This window comes from Heterodontus francisci, chromosome 4 (genome assembly GCF_036365525.1).
Source record: "Heterodontus francisci isolate sHetFra1 chromosome 4, sHetFra1.hap1, whole genome shotgun sequence".
NCBI classification, from domain to species: Eukaryota; Metazoa; Chordata; class Chondrichthyes; order Heterodontiformes; family Heterodontidae; genus Heterodontus; species Heterodontus francisci.
The window spans coordinates 19,442,437-19,470,206 of record NC_090374.1 but is presented as its reverse complement, the minus strand read 5'-3'; the positions used below and the strand labels follow the sequence as shown (position 1 = coordinate 19,470,206).

The 27,770-nt window shown below is 44.5% G+C and overlaps 1 protein-coding gene across 1 annotated transcript in view; it reads right to left on the bottom strand.

Moving 5' to 3' along the window:
- Positions 1-16,538: 16,538 nt before the first annotated feature.
- The window catches only part of LOC137368931 (hepatocyte growth factor activator), a 100,275-nt gene continuing 89,043 nt past the window's right edge, over positions 16,539-27,770 (bottom strand). The window contains exons 16-19 of the mRNA XM_068029256.1: positions 24,904-25,043; positions 24,306-24,446; positions 21,906-22,054; positions 16,539-18,014 (exon numbers count right to left, since the gene is read on the bottom strand). Coding sequence (XP_067885357.1) covers positions 17,832-18,014; positions 21,906-22,054; positions 24,306-24,446; positions 24,904-25,043 — 613 coding nt within the window. The 3' untranslated portion in view covers positions 16,539-17,831. The remainder of the gene's footprint in view (positions 18,015-21,905; positions 22,055-24,305; positions 24,447-24,903; positions 25,044-27,770) is intronic.

Below are 27,770 nucleotides of genomic sequence, written 5' to 3'. Positions count from 1 at the left end.
GGTCGGCACAGACTCGAAGGGCCTGTTTCAGTGCTGTTTAGTTTAGTTATACAGCACTGAAACAGGCCCTTCGGCCCACCGAGTCTGTGCCGACCATCAACCACCCATTTATACTAATCCTACACTAATTCCATATTCCTACCACATCCCCACCTGTCCCTATATTTTCCTCCCACCTACCTATATTAGGGGCAATTGCTAATTACCTATCAATGCTGTATCTCTAAATCTAAAAATCTAAAAAAATTGTCCTGGCCAATATTTATCAGCATCACAAACAACAGATCATCTGGTCATTATCATGTTGCTGTTTGTGGGAGCTTGCTGTGCATGAATTGGCTGTCACATTTCCTACATCACAACAGTGGCTTCATATTAGAAGTAGCTCATTGACTGTAATGCACTTTGGGATGTCCTGAGTTCGTGAAAGGTGCTATAGAAATGCAAGTCCTTCTTCTTCCTTTCAGAACCTTAAGCTGTCCCAAAGTACTTTACAGCCAATTAAGCATTTTTGAAGAATAATCACTAGTGTAAACACAGCGGCCAATGATGATGCACAGCCAGGTCCCACAAAGAGAAAAGTGATAATGCCCAGGTTTTATGGATAATGGTTGAGAGATAAATATTGGCCAGGAGAGCTCCCTACTCTGAATCAAGAGAGTGCCTTGGGATCATTTACATCTACCTGAGAGGATAGAAGGGACCTCAGTTTAATACCACACCTGGAAGATGATGCCAACGACATGCAGTATTCCATTGAACTGTTGACCTAGATTTTTTGAACTCATATCTCTGGAGTGGGGCTTAAACCCACAACCTTCCGGTTTAAAGTTGAGAGTACTACATTCTGAGCCACAGCTGATAACTTTCAACAGTGACACTCAATTCAAAACAGCTAAGGCTAATTTCAGGAAATTCTTCACACAAAGAGCTATTAATAAAATCAGGGATAGTGTGGTAGAATTTAAAACCCTGAGACCTTCTTCATTTCAGAACCAATTTGATGTTACAGTGTGGGGCATTAGGTTCTCTCTGGATGGATGAATTAAGATGGGCTGAATGGAGTTCCTCATCAGTAAATCCAGCCCCTTACCTAAGTGGAAAAGTCAAGGAGCCAGTTTTCTTTAGGCTCTGCCAGGGTAAGGCAGTCAATGTAGGCATCTGGTAAAATTCATTGTCTCTTACAATGCAAAAAAATCAAACCCCATTGTAAACGTAGGGTCACTCATTCACAGTGATCAAATAGATCACATTCCATTTTTATTACATCTTATTCCAAGATATTTTTAACCAGTGTTTATGATTTATGATTATAGGCAGTTTCAGGCTTATTTCCAAAATAGACCAACTCTATTGCTGAAAAAAAAGGAGATGCTGTCAAAGCTTTTTGTCTTGCACTCATCAAGACAGACGCTAGAAAGCAAAATTTCAAAGAGAGCAACAATTTATACTGCATGAGAAAAGAGTGCTGATTGGTTGGCAAGTCGTCTCTGATTGGTCGAGGCATTGCCATGGATAATGCACAGGGAACTATTGTCCCCCACATTTCTTTTTCATACAAAAAAGGCACGACGCCTGGACATGTTCCTTTTGCCTGCAGAGGACAGGTCCCTGTGTATGAATATATGTAGCTGCCAACCTTCCCTCCCCAACCAAGGTCCTGTGCATTCTCTGAATAAGGGAGCAGTGACAAATACTATACCATGGGATGAATTTTACAGATCCCCTGATGTCGGGGTTCGTGGCTGGGGGTTCGGGAGAGGGCCTCATATTGCCGACGGCGCCGAGGCATCGTGGCATCTCCCCCTTGCCCCTCGACAACAGGACCCCTTTAAATAAATTTAAATAAATGTATTCATTATACTTACGCCGCCGCCTTCCATCCCAGTGTGACCTTCCTGCCACTGGCCGGCAGTCCTGTGCCTTTGGATACCCGACCAGGGAAACGAAGCGGAACACTGATGGGGAGGGGGGAGGAGGTACATTTCTCAGTGAGGGAGGGGGGAGCAGAGTCAAAGTGACATCATTGGTGTAGGGGATAGTGGGGAGGGTCATAGGTTAAAGTTTATGCACTTTGTTGTGGGGGGAGGTCAGGTGGACAAGGTAAGTGTTTTGTTGTGGGGGGGAAAGAGGGTCAGTAATTAATTTAATTGTTACTGGGCGGGTGGGAGAGGGGCAAAATATATGTATTTAATTTTTTTCATTCACCTTAGCTTGAATATTTAAATTTAACGGTAGGGCTCAAAGCCCTTTAAAAATGGCGTCACGCCTGCTCACCGGCAACTGATGCCATTGCCAGGGACAGAAGCCCATCCCCTCCACATCACCGGAGGGTGGGAGGGCAGCCTGCCCCTGCTATTTAAATGAGCCACCGCGCTTAGGATCACGACAGCTCCATGACATGCAGCCTGCACGGGCAGGCCGCCATTGGTCGACGGGTTTCTAAAATTCAGCCCCGTGTGTATAGATATGAAACAAGAACACACTCAACCCCTCCAATACACACTATTAAATATTCAAGGGAATGGTAGCATATCGATTATAATTTAATAATCCAGAGGCCTGAACGAATGCTTGAGGCATGAGTTAGAATTCCACCAGGGCAGCTGGGGAATTTAAATTCAATTAATTAAATGAATCTAGAATTAAGAAAAGCTAATATCAGTAATGGTGACCATGAAACCATTGTTGATTGTTGTAAAAACCATCTGGTTCACTCATATCCTCCAGGGTAGCAAATCTGCCATCCTTACCTGGTCTGGCCTGGTCTGTGACTCCAGTCCCACAGTGATGTGGTTGACTCTGCCCTCTGAAATGGTCTAGTAAGCCACTCAGTGGTATCAAACCGCCACAAAAAAGTCGAATAAGAATAAAACCAATGGACCACCGGCAACGACCTTGGCACCAGATATAACAAAGGCGCATCCAGTCAACCATGCAAAGTCCTCTCCTTACTAACATCTGGGGACTTGTGTCAAAGTTGGGAGAGCTGTCCCACAGACTAGTCAAGCAACAGTCTTACATAGTCATATTCACCAAATCATACCTTACAGTATGTCCCAGATTCCTCCATCACCATCCCTGGGTATGTCCTGTCCCACCAGCAAGACAGACCCACCAGAGGTGGCGGCACAGTAGTGTACAGTGGGAGGGAGTGGTCCTGAGAGTCCTCAACATTGACTCCAGGCCCCATGAGGTCCCATGGCATTAGGTCAAACATGGGCAAAGAAACCTCCTGCTGATTCCCACCTGCACCCCCCCTTAGATGATGAATCGGTACTCCTCTATGTTGAACTCCACTGAGAAGAAACACTCAGGGTAACAAGGGTACAGAATGTACTCTGGGTCGGGGACTTCAATATTCTTTCACCAAGAGTGGCTCAGCAGCACCATTACTTTTATTTAATCTGTTTATGGGATGTGAGCGATGCTGGAAAGGCCAGTATTTTTGCCCATTTCTAATTGCCCTTGAGAAGGTGGTGGTAAGCTGCCTTCTTAAACTGCTGCAGTCCATGTGGTATAGGTACAGCCTGCAGGTTCTTAGGTAGTTAGTTCCAGGATTTTGACCCAACAACAGTGAAGGAACAGTGATATAGTTCCAAGTCAGGAGGGTGTGTGACTTGGAGGAGAACTTGCAAGTGGTGGTGTTCCCATGCATCTGCTAAAGCAGCTGGCCAGGTTCTGAAGGACATACCTGCCAGATTAGGCCTGCAGCTGATGGTGAGAGAACCAACAAGAGGGAAAAACCTACTTGACCTAGTCCTCACCAATCTACCTGTTGCAGATGCATCTATCCATGACAGTATCCATGACCACCGCACAGTCCTGTGGAAACGTCTTCACACTGAGGACACCCTCCATCGTGTTGTGTGGCAATATCACCATACTAAATGGGATAGATTCAGAACAGATCTAACAGCTCAAAACTGGGCATCCATGAGGCATTGTGAACCATCAGCAGCAGCAGAATTTTATTCCACAACAATCTGTAACCTCATGGCCCAATATATCTGTCTCTCTCTACTATCACCGGCTCACCTAAGTTCAGGTTGGGTTCCGTTAGGACTATTGGCTCCAGACCTCATTACAGCCTTGGTCCAAAAATGGACAAAAGAGCTTGATCAAGCTAGGGGATCAACCCTGGTTTAATGAAGAGTGTGTTAGATCATGTCAGGAGCAGCACCAGGCATATCTAAAAATGAGGGACCAACCTGGTGAAGCTACAACACAGGACTACATGCATGCTAAACAGCAGAAGCAGCATGCGATAGGCAGAGCTACATGATTTCCAGAACTAACAGATCAGATCTTAGCTCTGCAGTCCTGCCATATCCAGACATGAATGGTGGTGGACAATTAAACAACGAACAGGAGGAGGAAGCTCCACAAATATTCCCATCCTCAATGCTGGCAGAGTCCAGCATGTTAGTGCAAAAGACAAGGCTGAAGCATTTGCAACCGTCTTCAGTATTACAAACATGTGGTAAGTGGTGTGGGTGGCTTCCACTTTTCACCTAACAACTGACCACAGATAGTGATTTGTTGGAAATGGTGTATCAGTCCAAGTGATGCACAAGTTCATGGTTCACAGACACCTGTTGAATCTTCTCGGGAGAAAAATCTTTTCAAAGGTGCAGGCCTGGATGTTTGCAGTCGTGAACTTGCTGAGGTGTTATAGATTTCTGGTGGTTAAAACTTCAATCTGAAAGCAGTGGTCACGTTTTAAGTTCTCTACTGCAGCAAGTTGAAGTCTAGTATCAGCAGCAGGGCCTCTTCCTTACTTGGTCCGTTCTCGCAACCTTTCGCTGCAACTGGCTTTCTGTGGTCTTTGTTTGATCTCCCCTCTATCTCCAGGGGACTACCTTTTAAGATAAAAATTAATTTCATTTGAGTCTCTGTCAGGTGACACTGGGCCCTCTCCCCTGGTGTGACCACATAATGCTCCAGGATATGGAAACCATTGCTATCTGTTGGCGTCTAGATGGGGGACCATTCTCTTACAATGGTGCTACATCATACTGTTATGAAGGTGCTTACATTATAAATAATTTTTGAGGAATTGTGTTTGAAAGACTGAAGAGATTCCATAGATGCTGGACTTTTTCTTTTAAAGGGTCACTGGAAGGACACTTGGGATTATGTTTGAAAATAAACACTTACTAGAAGAGGCAATGAAGCAAAATGAACCTAAGGAACCCTGCTGGCTATTGGCGTTGTTAACAGAGAAGTCACATGTCTTGGTTTGTGGCTCAGGAGTTCTGGTTTCATTTTTGGATATTGTTTCAGTTCAGTTGGGGTATAAGCCTGCTAAGACAGAGAAGCCACCAGGTCATCCTTTTCCACCCCTGTGAGAAACCCTGAGTGTAAGAACCGGAGAAACTGAAGCAGCATTTCTCTTGAAAAGCCTGTCAGAATAATCCTCGACATAACCTGAAGAGAACTGCTCCAAAAAAGATCCCAGTGACAGCCGTCTATGTGTACCTGGATGCCAGACCAAAGGGCCAGCTGGGCAGATTCCATATCTTATACTTTTTCTTCAAGGATTAACAAGTATTTGGCCAAAGTTTTTTTTGTCTTTTTTGTAAAGAGATCTTAGAGAAAACTTCTTTATTTTTTCTTTTACCGGTGTGTGAGTGTGTTGGGTTATTTAGAAGGGAACTTTCATATTTCAACCTGTGTGTTATGCAGGCCCCCACCTACCAAGAATGAGGCTGCCAGACACTTGGCTGAAGAATATTTGCATACTAACAGACAGTGCTTGTGGAGACAAAAGGACCATTCCCTGACACATTCAACCCACAATGGATTTTGATCACCAGACATTGAAGGTGTAAGGAAGGGCAGTCCAGAGACTGCTAAGGTGATACAATCCACAAAAGCCAGGACTGGTTGAACCAGCTGGTCACATGACTAACTGGCTGGTCCAGGATTTTTTGAATTAGCCACAGAGTTTTTAAACTCAGAAAGATTGTTTGCTCCTGGAGTGAGAACATAGAACATAGAACATTACAGCGCAGTACAGGCCCTTCAGCCCTCGATGTTGCACCGACCTGTGAAACCATCTGACCTACACTATTCCATTTTCATCCATATGTCTATCCAATGACCACTTAAATGCCCTTAAAGTTGGCGAGTCTACTACTGTTGCAGGCAGGGCGTTCCATGCCCCTACTACTCTCTGTGTAAAGAAACTACCTCTGACATCTGTCCTATATCTATCACCCGTCAACTTAAAGCTATGTCCCCTCGTGTTTGCCATCACCATCCGAGGAAAAAGGCTCTCACTATCCACCCTGTCCAACCCTCTGATTATCTTATATGTCTCTATTAAGTCACCTCTTCTCCTCCTTCTCTCTAACGAAAACAACCTCAAGTCCCTCAGCCTTTCCTCGTAAGACCTTCCCTCCATACCAGGCAACATCCTAGTAAATCTCCTCTGCACCTTTTCCAAAGCTTCCACATCCTTCCTATAATGCGGTGACCAGAACTGCACGCAATACTCCAGGTGCGGCCGCACCAGAGTTCTGTACAGCTGCAGCATGACCTCGTGGCTCCTAAACTCGATCCCCCTACTAATAAAAGCTAACACACCATATGCCTTCTTAACAGCTCTATTAACCTGGGTGGCAACTTTCAGGGATTTATGTACCTGGACACCAAGATCTCTCTGCTCATCTACACTACCAAGAATCTTCCCATTAGCCCAGTATTCTGCAATCCTGTTACTCTTCCGAAGTGAATCACCTCACACTTTTCCGCATTAAACTCCATTTGCCATCTCTCAGCCCAGCTCTGCAGCCTATCTATGTCCCTCTGTAACCTACAACATCCTTCGGCACTATCCACAACTCCACCGACCTTCGTGTCATCCGCAAATTTACTAACCCACCCTTCTACACCCTCATCCAGGTCATTTATGAAAATGACAAACTGCAGTGGCCACAAAACAGATCCTTGCGGTACACCACTAGAAACTATACTCCAGGATGAACATTTACCATCAACCACCACCCTCTGTCTTCTTTCAGCTAGCCAATTTCTGATCCAAAGCACTAATTCACCTTCAATCCCATACTTCTGTATTTTCTGCAATAGCCTACCGTGGGGAACTTTATCAAACGCCTTACTGAAATCCATATAGACCACATCCACGGCTTTACCCTCATCCACCTGTTTGGTCACCTTGTCAAAAAACTCAATAAGGTTTGTGAGGCACGACCTACCCTTCACAAAACCGTGCTGACTATCTCTAATGAACTTATTCTTTTCAAGATGATTATAAATCCTATCTCTTATAACCTTTTCCAACATTTTACCCACAACCGAAGTAAGGCTCACAGGTCTATAATTACCAGGGCTGTCTCTACTCCCCTTCTTGAACAAGGGGACAACATTTGCTATCCTCCAGTCTTCCGGCACTATTCCTGTCGACAATGACGACATAAAAATCAAGGACAAAGGCTCTGCAATCTCCTCCCTAGCTTCCCAGAGAATCCTAGGATAAATCCCATCTGGCCCAGGGGACTTATCTATTTTCACACTTTCCAAAATTGCTAACACCTCCTCCTTGTGAACCTCAATCCCATCTAGCCTAGTCGTCTGTATCTCAGTATTCTCCTCAACAACATTTTCTTTCTCCACTGTAAATACTGACGAAAAATATTCATTTAACACTTCCCCTATCTCCTCCGATTCCACACACAACTTCCCACTACTATCCTTGATTGGCCCTAACCTATCTCTAGTCATTCTTTTATTCTTGATATACCTATAGAAAGCCTTAGGGTTTTCTTTGATCCTATCCGCCAATGACTTCTCGTGTCCTCTCCTTGCTCTTCTTATCTCTCCCTTTAGATCCTTCCTGGCTAGCTTGTAATTCTCAAGCGCCCTAACTGAGCCTTCACGTCTCATCCTAACATAAGCCTTCTTCTTCCTCTTGACAAGCTCTTCAACTTCTTTAGTAAACCACGGCTCCCTCGCTCGACAACTTCCTCCCTGCCTGACAGGTGCATACTTATCAAGGACACGCAGTAGCTGCTCCTTGAATAAGCTCCACATTTCGATTGTGCCCATCCCCTGCAGTTTCCTTCCCCATCCTACGCATCCTAAATCTTGCCTAATCGCATCATAATTTCCTTTCCCCCAGCTATAATTCTTGCCCTGCTGTATATGCCTGTCCCTGCCCATCGCTAAGGTAAACCTAACCGAATTGTGATCACTATCACCAAAGTGCTCACCAACTTCTAAATCTAACACCTGGCCGGGTTCATTACCCAGTACCAAATCCAATGTGGCATCGCCCCTGGTTGGCCTGTCTACATACTGTGTCAGAAAACCCTCCTGCACACACTGGACAAAAACAGACCCATCTAAAGTACTCGAACTATAGTATTTCCAGTCAATATTTGGAAAGTTAAAGTCCCCCATAACCACTACCCTGTTACTCTCGCTCCTGTCAAGAATCATCTTTGCTATCCTTTCCTCTACATCTCTGGAACTATTTGGAGGTCTATAGAAAACTCCCAACAGGGTGACCTCTCCTCTCCTGTTTCTAACCTCGGCCCATACTACCTCAGTAGACGAGTCCTCAAATGTCCTTTCTGCCGCTGTCATACTTTCCTTGATTAACAATGCCAAACCCCCCCCCCTCTTTTACCATCTTCTCTGTTCTTAGTGAAACATCTAAATCCCGGAACCCGCAACATCCATTCCTGTCCCTGCTCTACCCATGTCTCTGAAATGGCCACAACATCGAGATCCCAGGTACCAACCCATGCTGCAAGCTCACCCACCTTATTCCGGATGCTCCTGGCGTTGAAGTAGACACATTTTAAACCAAGCTCTTGCTTGCCAGTGCCCTCTTGTGTCCTTATAACCTTATCCCTGACCTCACTACTCTCAACATCTTGCACACTGGAACTACAATTTAGGTTCCCATCCCCCTGCTGAATTAGTTTAACCCCCCCCCCGAAGAGCACTAGCATATCTCCCCCCCAGGATATTGGTACCCCTCTGGTTCAGGTGAAGACCATCCTGTTTGTAGAGGTCACACCTACCCCAGAAAGAGCCCCAATTATCCAGGAAACCAAAACCCTCCCTCCTACACCATCCCTGCAGCCACGTGTTCAACTCCTCTCTCTCCCTATTCCTCACTTCGCTAGCACGTGGCACGGGCAACAACCCAGAGATAACAACTCTGTTTGTTCTCGCTCTAAGCTTCCACCCTAGCTCCCTGAATTTCTGCCTTAAATCCCCATCTGTCTTCCTACCTATGTCGTTGGTGCCTATGTGTACCACGACTTGGGGCTGCTCCCCCTCCCCCTTGAGGATCCCAAAAACACGATCCGAGACATCACGTACCCTGGCACCTGGGAGGCAACACACCAACCGAGAAGATCTCTCCTGTCTGCTCCCATCTCTTTCTCACAAGCCTCTGGACCCACTGAGAACACATGAACTTCCAGAGAGAAAAGTCTCCTACATCAAACAAGCTTTTCGAAGAATACTGGGCCCCAACAAAAAGCAAGACCTACCTACAATCAAGGACTTTACAGCGAGCTCGAAGAACTGTAACCAAAACCCATCTTCAGATATTGCCTCAAACTTTTCCACTTTATTTCTTCTTCTCTTTTCTGTCTCTATCTGCATGTGTATACATGCTAGCATGGGCGCATCGCATATCCGTAGGCGTTAACCAAATTCGAGTTTTAAGTTGAATAAAGTTCAATCTTTTTTCTTTAAACCTAAGAAAACCTGTTTGGCTAGTTTCTTTGCCTTATAATTGGAAGTTAGTGAACAAGGATTCACGACAGGAGAGCGAAAGAAGCCCGTGTGTTTAAAATTAAACCCTGTTGCGGTAAGACCAGGTGAAGGCTGAGAGGGAATCCGAGACCCCTTTCTCACCTGGTCGTAACAGTGTTAATAAGCTATGCTTCTTTATTGAATAAGTCTTGTTTTATAATAAATTAATAATTTTGTTGTTTATTAAAGAACCCTGGTTGGTGGATTTCATTCTGAAACTAAAATAGAGAAAGTATATAATTGACAGTATCGGTAACTGGGTAAAACATTTAAATATATGTTGTGACCTGTGGATGTGTGGAACTGCAGAAGACAGTGCATTCCTCCATCTTTGGTCGTAACGATACCAACTTATCTTGGTTTGGGCTGTGGAGTCAGTCTGTTTACAGAACCTTTGTTAGTTCATTCCTGTAGCTAGGAACCGTCAACATGTAATGGGCTCCTTTCAATTTCACGAGTTTTCCCCAGAGCTAATTCAGATGCAGTTAATGAGTTTCACTTTTGCAGACAGGCTTTTTTATTGACAGGGCAGGAGGGCCACCTGACCTCTACTCCATTTTGTCTGTGGTACACATGCACATTTTCTTGTGATTCAGTTTAACAATTGATTTTCTATGACATAATTTCTCTAGTCTTTGTCTATTTTGTCATGACTCCTTCTGAACATGACATCAGCAAAAAGTGCTGACTGGATGTTCCAGCTAAGCCTCTCCTGAGGTCCCGAGCATCACAGATGCCAGTCTTCAGCCAATTCAATTCTCATGACATCAAGAAACAGCTGAGCACATTAGATACAGCAAAGGTTATGGGCCTCAACAACATCCGAGCTGTAGTGCTGAAAGCGTGCTCTAGAACAATCAACCTCCTTAGCCAAGCTGTTCCAGTACAGCTACAACACTGGCATTTACCCAATAAAGTGGGAAATTTCCCATATAAACATACACACGAATTAGGAGCAAGAGTAGGCCATTCGGCCCCTTAAGCCTGCTCTGCCATTTGATAAGATCATGGCTGATCTGAATGTGGCCTCAATCCAACTTTCCTGTCTGCCCCACACCCCAATCACATTTGACTCAATTGTCTATCAAGAATCTATCTAAGTCAGCCTTGAATATATGCAAAGAACCAGCCTTCACTGCTCTCTGGGAAAGAGAGATGCACAGACTAATGACCCTCTGAGAGAAAAACACTTCTCCTCATCTCTGATGTAAATGGGAGACCCATTATTTTTAAACTGTGTCACCTAGTTCTAGTCTCGCTCATAGGTGGAAATATCCTTTCAGCATCCATCCTGTCAAGTCCCTGCAGGATCTTACATGTTTCAATAAGGTCAGCTCTCATTCATCTAAATTCCAATGGATATCGGCCCAACCTATTCAACCATTGCTCATAAGATAACTCCTTTACCCCAGGAATCAGTTGATTGTGCAGGTGTCGTTTATCCACAAAAAGCAGGATAAATTCAAGCTGGACAATTACCGCCCCATCAAACTATTCTCAATCATCAGTAAAGTGGTGGAAGGGGTCGGCGACAGTGCTTTCAAGCAGCACTTACTCAGCAATAATCTGCTCACCGATGCTCAGTTTGGGTTCCACCAGGACCACTCAGCTCCAGACCTCAATGACAATCTTGATCCAAATATGGACAAAAGAGCTGAATTCCAAATTTGAGGTGTGAGTGACTGCCCTTGTTATCAACGCAACATTTGATCAAGTAGGGCATTGAGGATCCCTAGTAAAATTGAAGTCACTGGGATCAGAGGGGAAACTCTCCGCTGGTTGGAGTCATATCTAGCACAAAGGAAGATGGTTTAGGTTATTGGTGGCCAATTAACTCAGACCCAGGACATCACTGCAGGAGTTCCTCAGGGTAGTGTCCTAGGTCCAGCCATCTTCAGCTGCTTCATCAATAACCTTACTTCCATCATAAGGTCAGAAGTGAAAGGTTTGCTGATTTGATTTTTTTTTTGATTTAGAGATACAGCACTGAAACAGGCCCTTCGGCCCACCGAGTCTGTGCCGACCATTAACCACCCATTTATACTAATCCTACACTAATCCCATATTCCTACCACATCCTCACCTGTCCCTATATTCCCCTACCACCTATCTATACGAGGAGCAATTTATAATGGCCAATTTACCTATCAACCTGCAAGTCCTTTGGCTGTGGGAGGAAACCGGAGCACCTGGAGGAAACCCACGCAGACACAGGGAGAACTTGCAAACTCCACACAGGCAGTACCCAGAATTGAACCTGGACTGCTGGAGCGGTGAGGCTGCGGTGCTAACCACTGCGCCACTGTGCCGCTGATGTTCAGTTCCACTCACTACTCCTCAGATAATGAAGCAGTCCATGCCTGCATGCAGCAGGACCTGGATAACATTCAGGCTTGGGTTGATAAGTGGAAAATAACATTTGTATCACATAATTGCCAGCCAATGACCATGTCAAACAAGAGAGAATCTTACCATCTCCCCTTGACCTTCAACAGCAATACTATCGCTGAATCTCCCACTATCACTGTCCTGGGGGTTACCATTGACCAGAAACTGAACTGGGCCAGTCATATAAACGCTGTGGCTACAAGAGCAGGTCGGAGACTGAGAATTTTGTGGCGAGTAACTCACCTCCTGATCCTCCAAAGCCTGCCCGCCATTTTCAAGGCACACGTTTAAAGTGTGATGGAATACTTCTCACCTGCCTGGATGAATGCAGCTTAAAAAACACTCAAGAAGCTCAACATCATACAGGACAAGGGCAGCCAACTTAACTGGCACCCCATTCACAACCTTAAACATTGACTCTCTCCACCAGTGGCGCACTATTGCTTTGAAGTGTACCATCTACACTACACTGCAGCAACTCCTTCGACAGCACCTTCCAAATCCACACCCTCTACTCCCTAGAAGGACAAGGGCAGCAGGCGCAAGGGAATACCAGCACCTGCAATTTCCCCTCCAAGCCACACACCATCCTGAATTGGAAATATATCACCATTCCTTCACTGTCACTGGGTCTAAATCCTGGAACTCCATCTCTACCAGCACTGTGGATGTACCTACACCACACGGACTACAGCATAGGAACATAGGAAATAGGAGCAGGGGTAGGCCATTCGGCCCCTCTAACCTGCTCCGACATTCAACCAGATCATGGCTGATCTTCTATCTCAATGCCATTTTCCCGCACTATCCCTATATCCCTAGATATCTTTAATATCTAGAAATTTATCGATCTCTGTCTTGAACATGCTCAATGATTGAGCTTCCACAGCCCTCTGGGGTAGAGAATTGCAAAGATTCACCACCCTCTGAGTGAAGAAATTCCTCCTCATTTCAGTTTTAAATGGCCTACCTCTTATTCTGAGACTGTGCCCCCAGTTCTAGACCCTCCCCAGCCAGGGGAAACATCTTTCCTGCATCAATCTTCTTGAGCCCTGTAAGAATTTTGTATGCTTCAATTAGATCACCTCTCATTGTTCTAAACTCTAGAGCAGGTTTGTCCAACATACAACCCTTGGGCCAGGATCCAGCCGCGGATGTCAACTGTTTCCTGGGCCGTTCTTCATACGACCATACGACCAGATGAATTAGGAGTAGAAGTAGGCCATTCAGCCTGTCCAGCCTGCTCCGCCATTTAATAAGATCATGGCTGATCTATTTCTGTCTTGAATTCCACACTCCAATCTACCCTGATAATCTTTGATTCTCTTGCCTAACAAGAATCTAACCACCTCCGCCTTAAAAATATTCAATCAGCCCGCCTCCATCACCTGCATGTCCCAACAGAGGCAACATGTGAGGAAATTTTGAACTTAAATTGTAGCTTTCTGGAGAGAGAGGGAGAGATCAGAATCTAAATCACAAAAGCATGCCCAGCTGGGAACTCGGAGAGATCCAGCAAAAGCCAAAGAAGGCACTCTGCTATGAATTCTACACTTCAACTTGTGCAGCAGAGAACTGAAAGTGATCCGCTGTCTCCAGATTGAACTCTCAACTACCAGATAAATCTACAAACAACCCAGGCCTGCAACTTTAAAAGAGAAATTGAGCTCCGAGAAGATTCAACAGGTTTACCATGAACCCCGAAAACCTACTTCACTTCAAACCACTTACCCCTTTTCCTCTCTATCTATCTTTTCTTGTGTTTGTGTGTGCGTGTGTGCGTGTGCACATGCGTGTGCTTGTGAATACTTGTGTGGGTACGATTGTGACAATTTCGGGAATGAATATTGCTCAATAAATAGTTAATTTTCTGTTTTAAACCTACAAGGAAACCTGTTGCTGTCCGTTTATTTGACAAATAAAATACAAAGGGGTAAAAACCCGAATAACAAAAACAATTGCCACCGTCAGTCGGGAGTGGAACAGTGAGAACCACCCACATCCTTCACTACCTGGCCGCAACCACCCTTACTTCCCTCAGCATCCGATCTGGTCCTTGTGACTCTTCAACTTTAAGTACAGCCAGCCTTTCTAATACCTCCTCTTTATAATTTTTAGCCCATCCAGTGTTTCAACTACCTCCTCTTTCACTATGACTTTGGCAGTATATTCTTCCTTGGTAAAGACAGATGCAAAGTAATCATTTAGATTCTCAGCCATGCCCCCTGCCTCCATGCGTAAAAGCCCTTTTTGGTCCCTAATCGGCCCCACTACTCCTTTTACAAATCTTTTACTATTTATATGTCGATAGAGGATGTCTAGATTCCCTTTATGTTGGTTGCTAGTCTCGTCACATAATCTCTCCTTGCTGCACTTATTTCTCTTTTTCACTTCCCCTCTGAAATTTCTATATTCAGCCTGGCTCTCCCTTGTATAATCAACCCGACATTTGTCGTAGGTGCCTTTTTTCTGCTTCATCCTACTCTATCTCTTTTGCTGTCCAGGGAGCTCTGGCTTTGTTTGTCCTACCTTTCCCACTCGTGGGAATGTACCTCGACTATACCTGAACTATCTCCTCTTTAAAGGCAGCCCATTGTTCCATTACAGTTTTGCCTGACAATCTTTGATTCCAATTTACCTGGGCAGAACCATTCTCACCCCATTGAAATTGGACCTTCTGCAAATAATTATTTTTCTCTGTCTTGCTCCTTGTTCTTTTCCATAGCTAACCTAAACCTTATGATACTATGATCACTTTAAGGGGAAGGTATAGCACATGAGGGAGGAATGATATGCTGATAGGGTGAGATGAAGAAGGTTGGGAGGAGGCTCATGTGGAGCATAAACCCGGCATAGACCAATTAGGCCAAATGGCCTGCTTCTGTGCTCTAAATGCTATATAATTGTAGCCAGTGCTGTACAGGCTAATAAGATCAGTTCTACAGGTGGCTGTGAAGCAGAGGCCCTCAAAAATAATCTGGGCCTCTGCCATCCTGGGACCACCACCCTCTGCGATCATGATCCCTCCTTCCACCTGTTACCCAACTTCCCCCCACCATCCCCCCTCATCACCCCCACCCCACCCCCGGCAGCTCCAGGCAGGTTTTGCTGAAAATGGTGAGTTTACACTGGGAGTTCAGTTTGGCATCCCCTGCAGCTTAAAGACTGGCTACCCGACATGTGTCGGGTTCGGTTCGGGTCGGGTCGCACTTCCGGGTCTGGCATTCGGGCTCGGGTCGGGTCAGGCCGGATCGGACACGCTCTATCACCACCTCAGGTAAGCGACTTTAATGTTAATTTACTTTTTGACTTTAAAGGCGGTTTTCTTACAGTTATTTTAAGCTTGTGCAGGTAAGGAACAAAGCGAAAAATGGAAGGTAGGTTAACTGATGGTCGGGTCAGGTCAGGTCGGGCGCGGGAAAATATGAAAGGACTCGGCCGGATCGGGCTCGGGGTCGGGAGGGGTTCTGTCGGGCTCGGGTCGGGTCTCATTTGCAGACCCGAGCAGGCCTTTACTGCAGTATATCCGGCCACCGTCAATGAAGCTGGAGCCTCAATGTTGGAAGGGATTACTTCACCTCCAGTCTTGGCAAGCAAACAGCACACTTCACTAGTGCCTGCCCAACAGTCAAAATAGATCCCAATTTTCTCATGATAACTTTCAAGAGAATTGAATAAATACTTGAAGAGGAAAAAATATGCAGGGCTGTTGGGAAAGGACAGGGAGAGAGGGACTAATTGAATAGCTCTTTGAATCAACCAGCACAGATACAATGACCAAGTGATCTCCCTCTGTGCTGTTTTGTTCTATGATTCGAAGAGACGTTTGGCAAACGCTTTTTTTTGTTTGAAGAAAAGGAGTCAAGAGGGCTTTATCTCAATCTCACCAAAATGACGACGCACGAAAGTGACAGGGAGATGGGTTTCAAAGCAGATCACATCAATGCGCCCTGTGTTTTGAAACAAGTTTGGCCAACTCTCTGGAGTAGATCTGATTTCAATGGAAAATAAAAATTCAGGGTGTTAAACGGGCTGATGGCACTATCTGCCCAAAGCCAAGGTGAACCCCTCCACCCCCCACAGCACCTGCTTAGTATTCAAGTATACGTCCGGATTGAGACGCGTTCTCCATTTAATTAACCAACAAAGGAGGTTCACACCAAAACCTGTTTATGTGCCCTTTACTAATATTGGTCAGCGATTTTTGCCCCCATTGGAAAAGTGCCTGGACTCCAAGGAAATCTGGAGTCCCAACACACCTTCTCTCCTACTTAACTCGACTCAAACCCCCACACTGACCCATTAAAACACAAAGGTATAGTAAAACTCATGAAGAAATAGGCTCTTCGAATGCTTACACACTGCTTTAATAATAAAGCAAATCATATCAGAACATGGGATCTGGGCTTTATAAATAGAGGCATGGATTTTAACTTATTCAACTTGCACAAAGTTAAAATCAGACCCATAAGGTACAAAAGCTAGGAAGTTATGCTAAACCTATATAAAACGTTAGCACGACCCCAATGGAGTATTGTGTCCAATTCTGGGCACCACACTTTAGGAAGGACGTGAAGGCTTTGGAGAGGGGACAGAGGAGATTTTGTAGAATAATTCCAGGGATGAGGGATTACAATTACATGGACTGGAAAATCTAAGGTTGTTCTCCTTAGAGAAGACTAAGAGGAGATTTGATAGAGGTGTTTAAAATTATGAAGGGTTTAGATAGATGAAATAAAGAGAAATTGTTTCCAATTTCTGAAGCATTGATAATCAGAGGGTACAGATTGAAGGTGATTGGCAAAAGAGCCAGCGGCAACGTGAGGAAAAACTTTTTAGCACAATGAGTGGTTAGGATTTGGAATGCATTATCTGAAAAGGTGGTTGATTCAATAGCAACTTTCAAAAGGAATTGGATAATATCTGAAGGAGAAAACAATTGCATAGATACTGGGGAAAGAGCAGGGGAGTAGGACTAATAGGATTGTTCTTCAAAAGAGCTGGCACAGACCCAATGGGCCGAATGGTTTCCTTTTGTGCTGTACTATTATATGATTCTTTGCAATGCTTGCATATTTGCATTAGGACCCTATCACATAATACTGACAGGGGCCTCATATTTGGCCGGGACCCCTCAGGACAAGCTCCTTAATCTGCATCCCCATCCCACCACGCCCCATCACCACACTGAGTAGCTCCATCGTAGGGTTGCCAACTCTGGACAGACATTTTCCTGGAGGTTTCATCACGTGGCCACCAACCTCCCCGCCCAGTCAAACAGCCATTTTTTTTATTACCATCTCTAACATTTTTATAGCGAGTAAATGAAAACGTTAACAGAAAATGGAAAAGAAGTTATTTTTGAATGACCCTGTAATGTTCTCTCGGGTTTTGCTCACAGCAGTGTCCTGGAAATTAATTCTTTAATTGCTGAAGACTCCAGGCTAATCCTGGAGAGTTGGCAACCCTACTCCATTGCGGAATCAAAAACTCATCTGCAAATGTTCGCCAGACTTCTGGTTTGAATAATTAAAACAAAGTGATAGAAGTTCTTCTAAAGTCACGGTTTTCACACACACAAGGGAGGAAGGAAGTGAGCAGGTTCTTCATTCTAGTGAAGGAAGAATTCCCCCTCTTGGAGTTTAGCCTTTTCTGCCACATTTCGGCCTACGTTTGATTCTCTTGTAGATCCAGTCTAGGTATTTGGTGACCTTTGTGTACACTCCCGGCTTGTTCATCTTAGCACAGCCTTCTCCCCAGCTGACAATTCCATACAGGTACGCAGTGCCATCCTTGTAGCACACTAACGGTCCTCCAGAGTCTCCCTGTGCAGACCATCCCAAGAGACAAAGGGTTAAAATACGTTTGTAAATGCCAATGATATATAATACAGTGGTAGGCCTCTTCTAGCGCAGCCAATGGGAAGTCAAAGGAAGAGAAAGACTTTCATTTGTGTAGTAAAAGCAAAATACTGCAGATGCTGGAAATCAAAATAAAAACAGAAAGTTCTGGAAATACTTAACAGGTCAGACGACATCTGTGGAGAGAGAAGCAGAGTTAATGTTTCAGGTCTGTCGAAGCTTTTGATGTTACCTGACCTGCTGAGTATTTCCAGCACTTTCTGTTTTTATTGCATTTGTATAGTGCCTTTCACAACTTCAGGATGCCTCAAATCGCTTTACAACCTATAAAGGATCTTTTGAAGTGCTGTCACATGGCAGCCAACTCGTTCACAGCAAGATCCCACAAACAGCAACATAATTTATTGGTTGAGGGATCAATATTGGACAGGACACCAGGAAGAACTCCACTGCTCTTCTTTGAAATAACATCAATGGGATCTTTTACAGCATCTGAAAAATGGTATCTCTGACAGTGCAGCGCTCTCTCAGTTCTACACTGAAGCATCAGATTAGATTTGTGCACAAGTCTCTGCAGTAGAACCTAAACCCACAGACTCCAAACTCAGAGATAAGAGTTCTATTTTACTGCAAAGGTGTGACCCTGTGTGACCTGGTATTGCCTTGTGTGACCTGGTGTGACCTGGTGTTTTTAACATCACCACTGCAGTATCTGAAGAGACAAGCAGCTATTTAAAGCAGGAGGGAAGAACATCCAAAAGGCTTGGCCAAGACCACAAGTACAAGGGGCAGCAAAACTGGCAAGAAATCAGGCTCGAGCCCCACTGACAGGGCCCGATAGGGGTGGGGAATGGAACTCAGCATGGGAATCTGGCAGTAGCCCTTACTGCTTGATTTTGGCCTCTTTTTTGCTCTTAAAATGATTGGCAAAGAATGGGCAGCACATGCCCAAGATTCCAATACACACACAATGCTCCCCACCAGCATCACATACACATATCATTGGCCTTATTGTATCACAGGACTGGGCAATTAGGAACAGAAGGTGACTATATAGAGATGGAGAGATATTAAATAGTACAAATAAATTTAAGTCTAGATCATTACTTCAAAGTAAGCTACGTTTTGGAACAGGAAAACATGGGGCAAATTGGTCAAAGGTCAACTTAAGGCAGACAGCAACTCGCCAAGGCTTCTTCGATAGCACATTCCAAACCTGCGATTTCCACCTCAAGGGACAAGGCCAGCAGACGCATGGGAACACCACCACCTGCAAGTTCCGCTTCAAGTCACACACCATCCTGGCTTGCAACTATATCGCCGTTCCTTCACTCTTACCGAGTCAAAATCCTGGAACTCCCTTCCTAACAGTACTGTGGGTGTACCTACACTACATGGACTACTGCGATTCATTTCGGTAGTTCACCACCACCTTCTCAAGGACGATTAGGAATGGGCAATGAATGCCAGTGATGTCCACAACCCTGAAGGAATGTTGAGCAAACTGATGGAGCTGTGGGCTGTCAAGTCCCTGGGTCCTGATGGGCTTCATCCTAGGGTCCTTAAAGATGTGACTAATGAGGTAGTAGATGCGTTGGTGTTAATTTTTCAAAATTCACTGGATTCTGGAAAGGTTCCATCAGACTGGAAAGTAGCAAATGTAACCCCTCTATTCAAGAAGGGGGGGAGGCAGAAAACAGTTAACTATTGGCCAGTTAGCTTGACTCCTGTCATGTGGAAGATGTTAGAATTGATCATTAAATAGGATATAGCTGGGCATTTAGAAAAACTCAAGGTAATCAGAAATAGCATGGCTTTGTGAAAGAGAGATTGTGTTTAACTAATTTATTGGAGTTCTTTGAAGGAGTAACATGTGAAGTGATGAAGGGGAACCCGTTGATGTACTGTACGTGGATTTCCAGAAGGCATTTGACAAGATGCCACATAAAAGGTTATTGCGCGAAGTAGGAGCTCATGGTGTAGTGGGTAACATATTAGCATGGATAGAAGATTGGCTGTCTGGCAGAAAACAGAGAGTAAGTATAAATGGGCCCTTTTCTGATTGGCAGGATGTGACGAGTAGAGTCCCGCAGGGGTCTGTGCTGGGGCCTCAACTTTTTACAATTTATATCAATGACTAAGATGAGGGGAGTGATGGTATGGTAGCTAAATTTGCAGATGACACAAAGATAGGTTGGAAAGTATGTTGTGAAGAGGACATAAGGAGGTTGCAGACGGATATAGATAGGTTGAGTGAGTGAGCAAAAATCTGGCAGATGGAGTATAATGTGGGAAAATGTGAAATTGCTCACTTTGGCAGGAAGAATAGAAAAGCAGAGTATTTCTTAAACAGGGAACGACTGCAGAATTCCGAGATGCAGAGGGATCTAGGTGTTCTAGTGCATGAGTCACAAAAGGTTAGTATACAGGTACAGCAAGTCATAAAGACGACTAATGGGAAGCTATCCTTTATTATGAGAGGAATTGAAAATAAAAGTAAGGATGTTATGCTTCAGTTATACAAGACATTTGTGAAACCACATCTTGAATACTGTGTACAGTTATGGTCTCCTTAGTTAAGGAAAGATGTAAATGCGTTGGAGGCGGTTCAGAGGAGGTTTACTAGATTGATACCTGGAATAAGCTGGTTGTCTTATGAGGAAAGGTTGTACAGACTGAGCTTATTTTCACTGGAGTTTAGAAGAGTGAGGGGAGACTTGACTGAAGTATATAAGATCCTTGACAAGACTGATGTGGAAAGGATGTTTCTAGAACTAGGGAGCACTGTTTTAAATTAGGGGTCACCCTTTTAGATCCGAGATGAGGAGAATTTTCTTCTCTCAGAGGGTTGTGTGACTTTGGGAACTCTGCCTCAGAAGGTGGTGGAGACGGGGTCACTGAATATTTTTAAGGTGGGGGTAGATAGATTCTTGTTAAGGAAGGGAACCAAAGGTTATTGGGGGTAGATGGGAGTGTGGAATTCGAGGCACAAATCAGCCATGATCCTATTGAAGGTGGAGCAGGATAGAGGGGCCAAATGGCCTACCTTTGCTTCTAATTCACATGTTTGTATGTTCGTATGAATAAATTGAAAAATCAGGAAGAACCCCTTCACACAATGGGGTTGGATTTTGATTTTGTCCAATGGTATAAAAAAAGTGATAGTGAGTTGGTAGCCCGGTTTACATCTGTCCTATTAAGATAAAATAAATAAATATTCCCCTGCTTTACACTAAAAAGTCAAGATCTAATCCCAATGATTGCTCAATCTGGGAACTGTCTTTCTGGTTAGGTAGTGGAAGATAAAGCCTTGCATGCATCCCAGATCCTGGTGGATGGGAGAACCGTAAGAACTCTTCTGGGTTTTTGAGGTAAAATGGAACGAGTGTTCTCCCTCATCTCCATTTACCTTGTGACAGTAACAATTTTGGCACAGAAGGCAGCCATTCAGCCATGCTTACCTGAGTTGGGGTGCTATGTTCTCCCACCAGAGCTATTCAATTCTACTCCCATTTCCCAACGCCCTGTTTTAAAATTCTCTGTCTCACTTATTATCTGGCTCTGAATTTGCTCTGCACTGGTCTCCCTCACAAGAAGAAAAGTCTTCTCCATGTCTACCCTGTTAATCCCTTTCATAATTATAAAGACTTCTACCAGCTTACCCCTCAGCCTTCTCTTTTCTAAGGAACAAAGAGTCCCAGCCTATTCAGACTTATCTCTATACAGCATTTCTCATGATCGCAGGATTGTTCCAAAGTGCTCCAATTTTTGAAGTGCAGTCGCTATTGTAATGTACGAAACACAGCCGTCATTTGTGCACAGCAAGATTCCACAGGTACAAGGTATATCGAGTACCTGGCAGGCATCAACAGCATTTGTGAGGCTGCCAGCACAGACCATATTTTGCGTCACTTCACTGCCGTAGAGAGTATCGCTGCTGCACATTGCTTGGGAAATGATCTGGACTGAGGCTTCCTGCAAAGTGCTCGAATATTCAGTCGCATCTGGAAAAGAAATGAGGCAAAACAGAAAGTAGAATCATAGAATAATAGAAACTTGCAGAATAGAAGGAAGCCATTCGGCCCAGTGTGCCTGTGCTGGCCCTTTGTAACAGCAGTTGTGCTTAGTCCCACATCCCCACTTTTTGTCTGTGATCCTGGAAGTTCCTCATCCTCAAATTATTGTTCAGCTTCCTTTTAAAATTATTTATGGAATCAGATCCCACCAGTTTTTCAGATAGAGTGTTCCAGATCTCAACAACTCAGTCAGTGAAAAGCTTTTTCTCATATCCTCTCTAGATCTTTTGCCAATGATTTTAAATCTATGACCTCCGGTTATTGACCTACTCTCAAGGCAAATAGTTTTTCTCTATCTAGTCTATCAAAACCTCTCATCATCCTGAAAACCTCCATTCTGTTCCAAGCAGAACAATCCTAGCTTCCCAACTTCTCTTCATAATTGAAGTCTCTGGTAAACCTCGTCTGTACCCTTTCTAAAAGTAAGCACAAAAAATAATCCAGAATGGCGTCCAAATCAACAACAACAATAACTTGCATTTAAACATCGCCCTTCATGTAGTAAAATGTTCCATGGTGTTTCACAGGAGTGTTATCAGACAAAAATTAACACTGAGACACATTAGGAAAAGTTGGTCAAAGTGGTAGGTTTAAGGAGCATGTTAAAGGTGGAAAGAGAGGTACAGAAGCGGAAAGGTTTAGGAAGAGAATTCCAGAGTCTAGGACCAAGGAAGCTGAAGGCACGGCCACTATTGATGAGGCCAAGGGAAACAGAGATGCACAAGAGGCCAGAACTGGAAGAGCGCATGAATCTGCTGGGGGTTGTAAGGCTAGAGGATCGGGGGGTGGTGTGGCCGTGGAGTGACTTGAAAACAATGGATATTTTATCAGTGAGAACCTGCCTTCTGTTTGGTCATTGACTGGGCTATTGCGCAATTCTTTGGCAGCTGTTCCCATGATGCTTTATGTACAATGTTGCAACAGGAATATCGGTCTAATATCTGTTTCACAGAGTGAAATGAAGGCGTGTATTTATCTCAAAAGGCTTTGTTAACGATGAATTATTTTGGTTGGAGAGTGCCACAAGCATTTTGCATGCAGCAGGGTTCAACCAAGTTGTATGAGCATTTTGCTGTCAGCCGTGGCTCAGCAAGTGGCACCCTCTCCTCTGACTCAGAAAGTTGTGGGTTCAAATCCCACTCCAAAGACTTGAGCACAAAAAACCTGGGCTGACACCCCTAGTGCAGTACTGAGGGGGTGCTGAACTGTCAGAGGTGCCATCTTTCAAATGAAACATTAAACCAAGGGATCTGTGTGCCCACTCAGGTGGGCGTAAAAGATCCCATGTCAGTATTTTGAAGAAGAGCAGAGGAGTTATCCCTGGTGACCTGGCCAACATTCACCCCTCAACCAACATCACTAAAAACCAATTACCTTGTTCATATCACATTAGTGGAACAAAAGTTCACCAGACTGATTGCTGGGATGGCCGGATTGTCTTATGAGGAGAGATTGAAGAGACTGGGCCTGTACTCTCTAGAGTTTAGAAGAATGAGAGGTGATCTCATCAAAGCACACAAATTCTTACAGGGTTTGACAAGGTTGCTGCAGGAAGGATCTTTCCCCTAGCTGGGGGGGGTGGGTGGGGGGGGGGGGGGGGTGTCTAGACTCATGGGACACAGTCTCAGAAGAAGAGGTAAGCCATTTAGGACTGAGATGAGGAAGGATTTCTCCTCATCTGTCGAATTCTCTACCCCAGAGGGCTGTATTTCCTAAATTACAGCAATATCTACACTTCAGAGGTATTTAATTGGTGGTAAAGTGTTTTGGAAGTCCTGAGGTTGTGAAAGGTGCTACATAAATGCAAGTTCGTTCTTGCAATATATTTCTGGCAGTGTTGGGTCACAGCAGGATTGTTGGACTGGATCCCCTTGTCTGCTCTGCTCCAAAGGGAACTACCTGAATGGGCAGATCTCATCTGAACAGCAGTGCCTCCAACATTCCAGCATTCCAGCACTGGAGAGTCCACCCAGAATTATGAATTCGTTTCCACCGCAGGATATCGACTCACTCTGGAATCAGAGATAAAAGTGCTAGCCACGAAGCCCCAGCTGACACCCCTGTGCATGTTCCAATGATGGACTCCACCCAAAACATTAATTTTTGATAGTTATGGTACTACTCCACATACTTCTCTATTTGATAAGAATATGTATATTGGAACTGCAATGTTTCTTACTTTCGTGGGTGTGTCCCCATCCGGAGATTTGGCACACTGTACCAGCTGGGAAGAAGTCGGTTGCAATTGGTAAACAAAGTGATCGAACAAATCGGGTCGTGATTGCACAGAGCTTCTCTTTCTTCTTCAACTTTAAAAGGACTAGGAGATAAAAAGAGCTCCAGTTATGGCATATAAAAAAACACTTATGGGCGGCACAGTGGCGCAGTGGTTAGCACCGCAGCCTCACAGCTCCAGCGACCCAGGTTCAATTCTGGGAACTGCCTGTGTGGAGTTTGCAAGTTCTCCCTGTGTCTACGTGGGTTTTCTCCGGGTGCTCCGGTTTCCTCCCACAAGCCAAAAGACTTGCAGGTTGGTAGGTGAATTGGCCATTATAAATTGCCCCTAGTATAGGTAGGTGGTAGGGAAATATAGGGACAGGTGGGGATGTGGTAGGAATATGGGATTAGTGTAGGATTAGTATAAATGGGTGGTTGATGGTCGGCACAGACTCGGTGGGCTGAAGGGCCTGTTTCAGTGCTGTATCTCTAAAACTAAAAAAACACACACACAACCATTGCACGGAGGTACACGAAAAAGCATATATTTGTGGTTTTACCTATGTCATGTTTGGTTTCATCATACGTATTGTACTTGCTGTGTACAATATATTTCTCAATTTCAAACACCTGTGTGTTCCTGCTTGTTTTATTAAAATAGTGCTGGCCCAACACAACTCTGATAGATGACCTTAATGGACTTCAAAAAAAAGAAAATACAGGTTAGATTTCACCGTAAGGATGCAGTGATCAGAAAGAAATTATTCTTTAACAAATCTACATTCATTTCTGGTAGAAGTCATCCAGCAAAGGCTAATTGGAAAGAAAACTAAAACATTGCCTTTATAGTACCTTATGTGCCAGGAACACGCTCTAAGTGTTTCATACAAGATGAAAGATCAACTAGTCTTCATTCAGAGAGTGGTAAGAACATGGAATTTGCTACCACATGGAGCAGACCAGGCAAACAGCATAGATTCATTCAAAGAGAAGCCAAGCCCAAGACAAATTTTTAGCCCAATGAGGCGAGGACTGCAGGTTGCAACAAAATCCACCTGGATTTCATGCAAGTCCATGCATTTCCCTCTCACAGAATCACAGGGGCCATTTGCTTAGCTTGTTGGAAATGTCGGAAATGAGCATCAACAGAAATCCACAGGAGAAGGAATAAATCTGGACGGACCACCCAGCATCGGCCCAGGCACAGGAAACGACAACGGCAAACCCAGCCCTGTCGACCCTGCAAAGTCCTCCTTACTAACATCTGGGTGCCTCTGCCAAAATTGGGAGAGCTGTCCCACAGACTAGTCAAGCAACAGTCTGACATAGTCGTACTCACGGAATCATACCTTACAGACAATGTCCAGACACCAACACCACCATCACCATCCCTGGGTACATCCTGTCCCACCGGCAGGACAGACCCACCAGAGGTGGCAGCACAGTGGTATACAGTTGGGAGGGAGTTGCCTTGGGAGTCCTCAACATTGACTCCAGACCCCATGAAGTCTCATGGCATCAGGTCAAACATGGACAAGGAAACATCCTGCTGACTACCACCTACCACCACCTACCACCCCCACCGCCTCCCCCCTCCCCCACATCGGCTGATGAATCAGTGCTTCTCCATGTTGAACACCAATTGCAAGAAGCACTAAGGGTAGCAAGGGAACAAAATGTACTCTGGGTGGGGGACTTCAATGTCCATCATACGCACGTACAAACATACGAATTAGGAAAAGAAGTAGGCCATTCGGCCCATCGAGCCTGCTCCGCCATTCAATAAGATCATGGCTGATCTGTTTGTGTCTTGAATTCCACACTCCCATCTACCCCCAATAACCTTTGATTCCCTTGCCTAAAAAGAATCTATCTACCTCTGCCTTAAAAATGTTCAATGGCCCCGTCTCCATCACCTTCTGAGGCAGAGATCCAAAGACACACAACCATCTGAGAGGAAAGATTTCTCCTCATCTCTGTCCTAAAATGGTGACCCCTAATTTTAAAACAGTGCCCCCTAGTTCTGGACTCACCAACAAGTGGAAACATCCTTTCCACATCCACCTTGTCAAGACATTTCAGAATCTTATATACTTCAATCAAGTCTCCCCTCACTCTTCTAAACACCAGTGAAAATAAGCCCAGTCTGTCCAACTTTTCCTCATAAGAAAACCAGCTCATTCCAGGTATCAATCTAGTAAATCTCCTCTGAACCGCCTCCAATGCATTTACATCCTTCCTTAAAGAAGGAGACCAAAACTGCATACAATATTCAAGATGTGGTCTCACCAATGCCCTGTATAATTGAAGCATAACAGCCTTACTTTTATTTTCAATTCCTCTCGTAATAAAGGATTCCATTAGCCTTCTTTATGACTTGCTGTTCCTGCATACTAACCTTTTGTGACTAATCCACTAGAACACCTAGATCCCTCTGCACCTCAGAATTCTGCAGTCGTCCTCTGTTTAAGTAATACTGTTTTTCTATTCTTCCTGCCAAAGTGAACAACTTCACATTTTCCCACATTGTACTCCATTTGCCAGATTTTTGCTCACTCACTCAACCTATCGATATCGGTCTGCAACCTCCTTATGTCCTCTTTACAACATACTTTCCTACCTACCTTTGTGTCATCTGCAAATTTAGCTACCATACCATCACTCCCCTCATCTTAGTCATTGATATAAATTGTAAAAAGTTGAGGCCCCAGCACAGACCCCTGTGGGACTCCTCTGGTCGCATCCTGCCAATCAGAAACGGACCCATTTATGCATACTCTCTGTTTTCTGCCAGCCAGCCAATCTTCTATCCATGCTAATATGTTACCCCCTACATCATGAGCTCCTACTTTGCGCAATAACCTTTTATGTGGCACCTTGCCAAATGCCTTCTGGCATTTATAACATTTATCTTTAACATTTTTAGTTAACCACGGATGGTGGGTCCTCCCCTTGAAATTTTTCTTTCTTGTTGGAATGTATCTATTCTGTGTATTCTGAAACATCCTCTTAAATGTCTGCCACTGCATCTCTGTTGACCTATCCCTTAACCTGATTTGCCAGTTCACTCAAGCTTGCTCTGCTTGCATGCCCTCATAATTGCCCTTATTTAAGTTAAAAATACTAGTCTTAGGCCCACTCTTCTCTCCCTCAAACAGAATGTAAAATGCTATTATATTATGATTTTATTTAGCAAACTAACTTAACAGTTGCGGTTTGGGTTGGAGAAGGTGAGTTTCAGACCAGCTTTAAACACAGTTCACTCAGGCTCTGCTTGCAGCTGCACCTTGTTAATTAGATAACTGGCTTAAACCAGTTTTCAGGGGCTAGAGTCAGACAGTATAAAAGTGGGCCATCTTACAGTGCTGTCTTGGGGCTGCATTAGAGTGCTAAAGTGGGAGTTTTGTGACTGAGGGAGTTCGGTGAG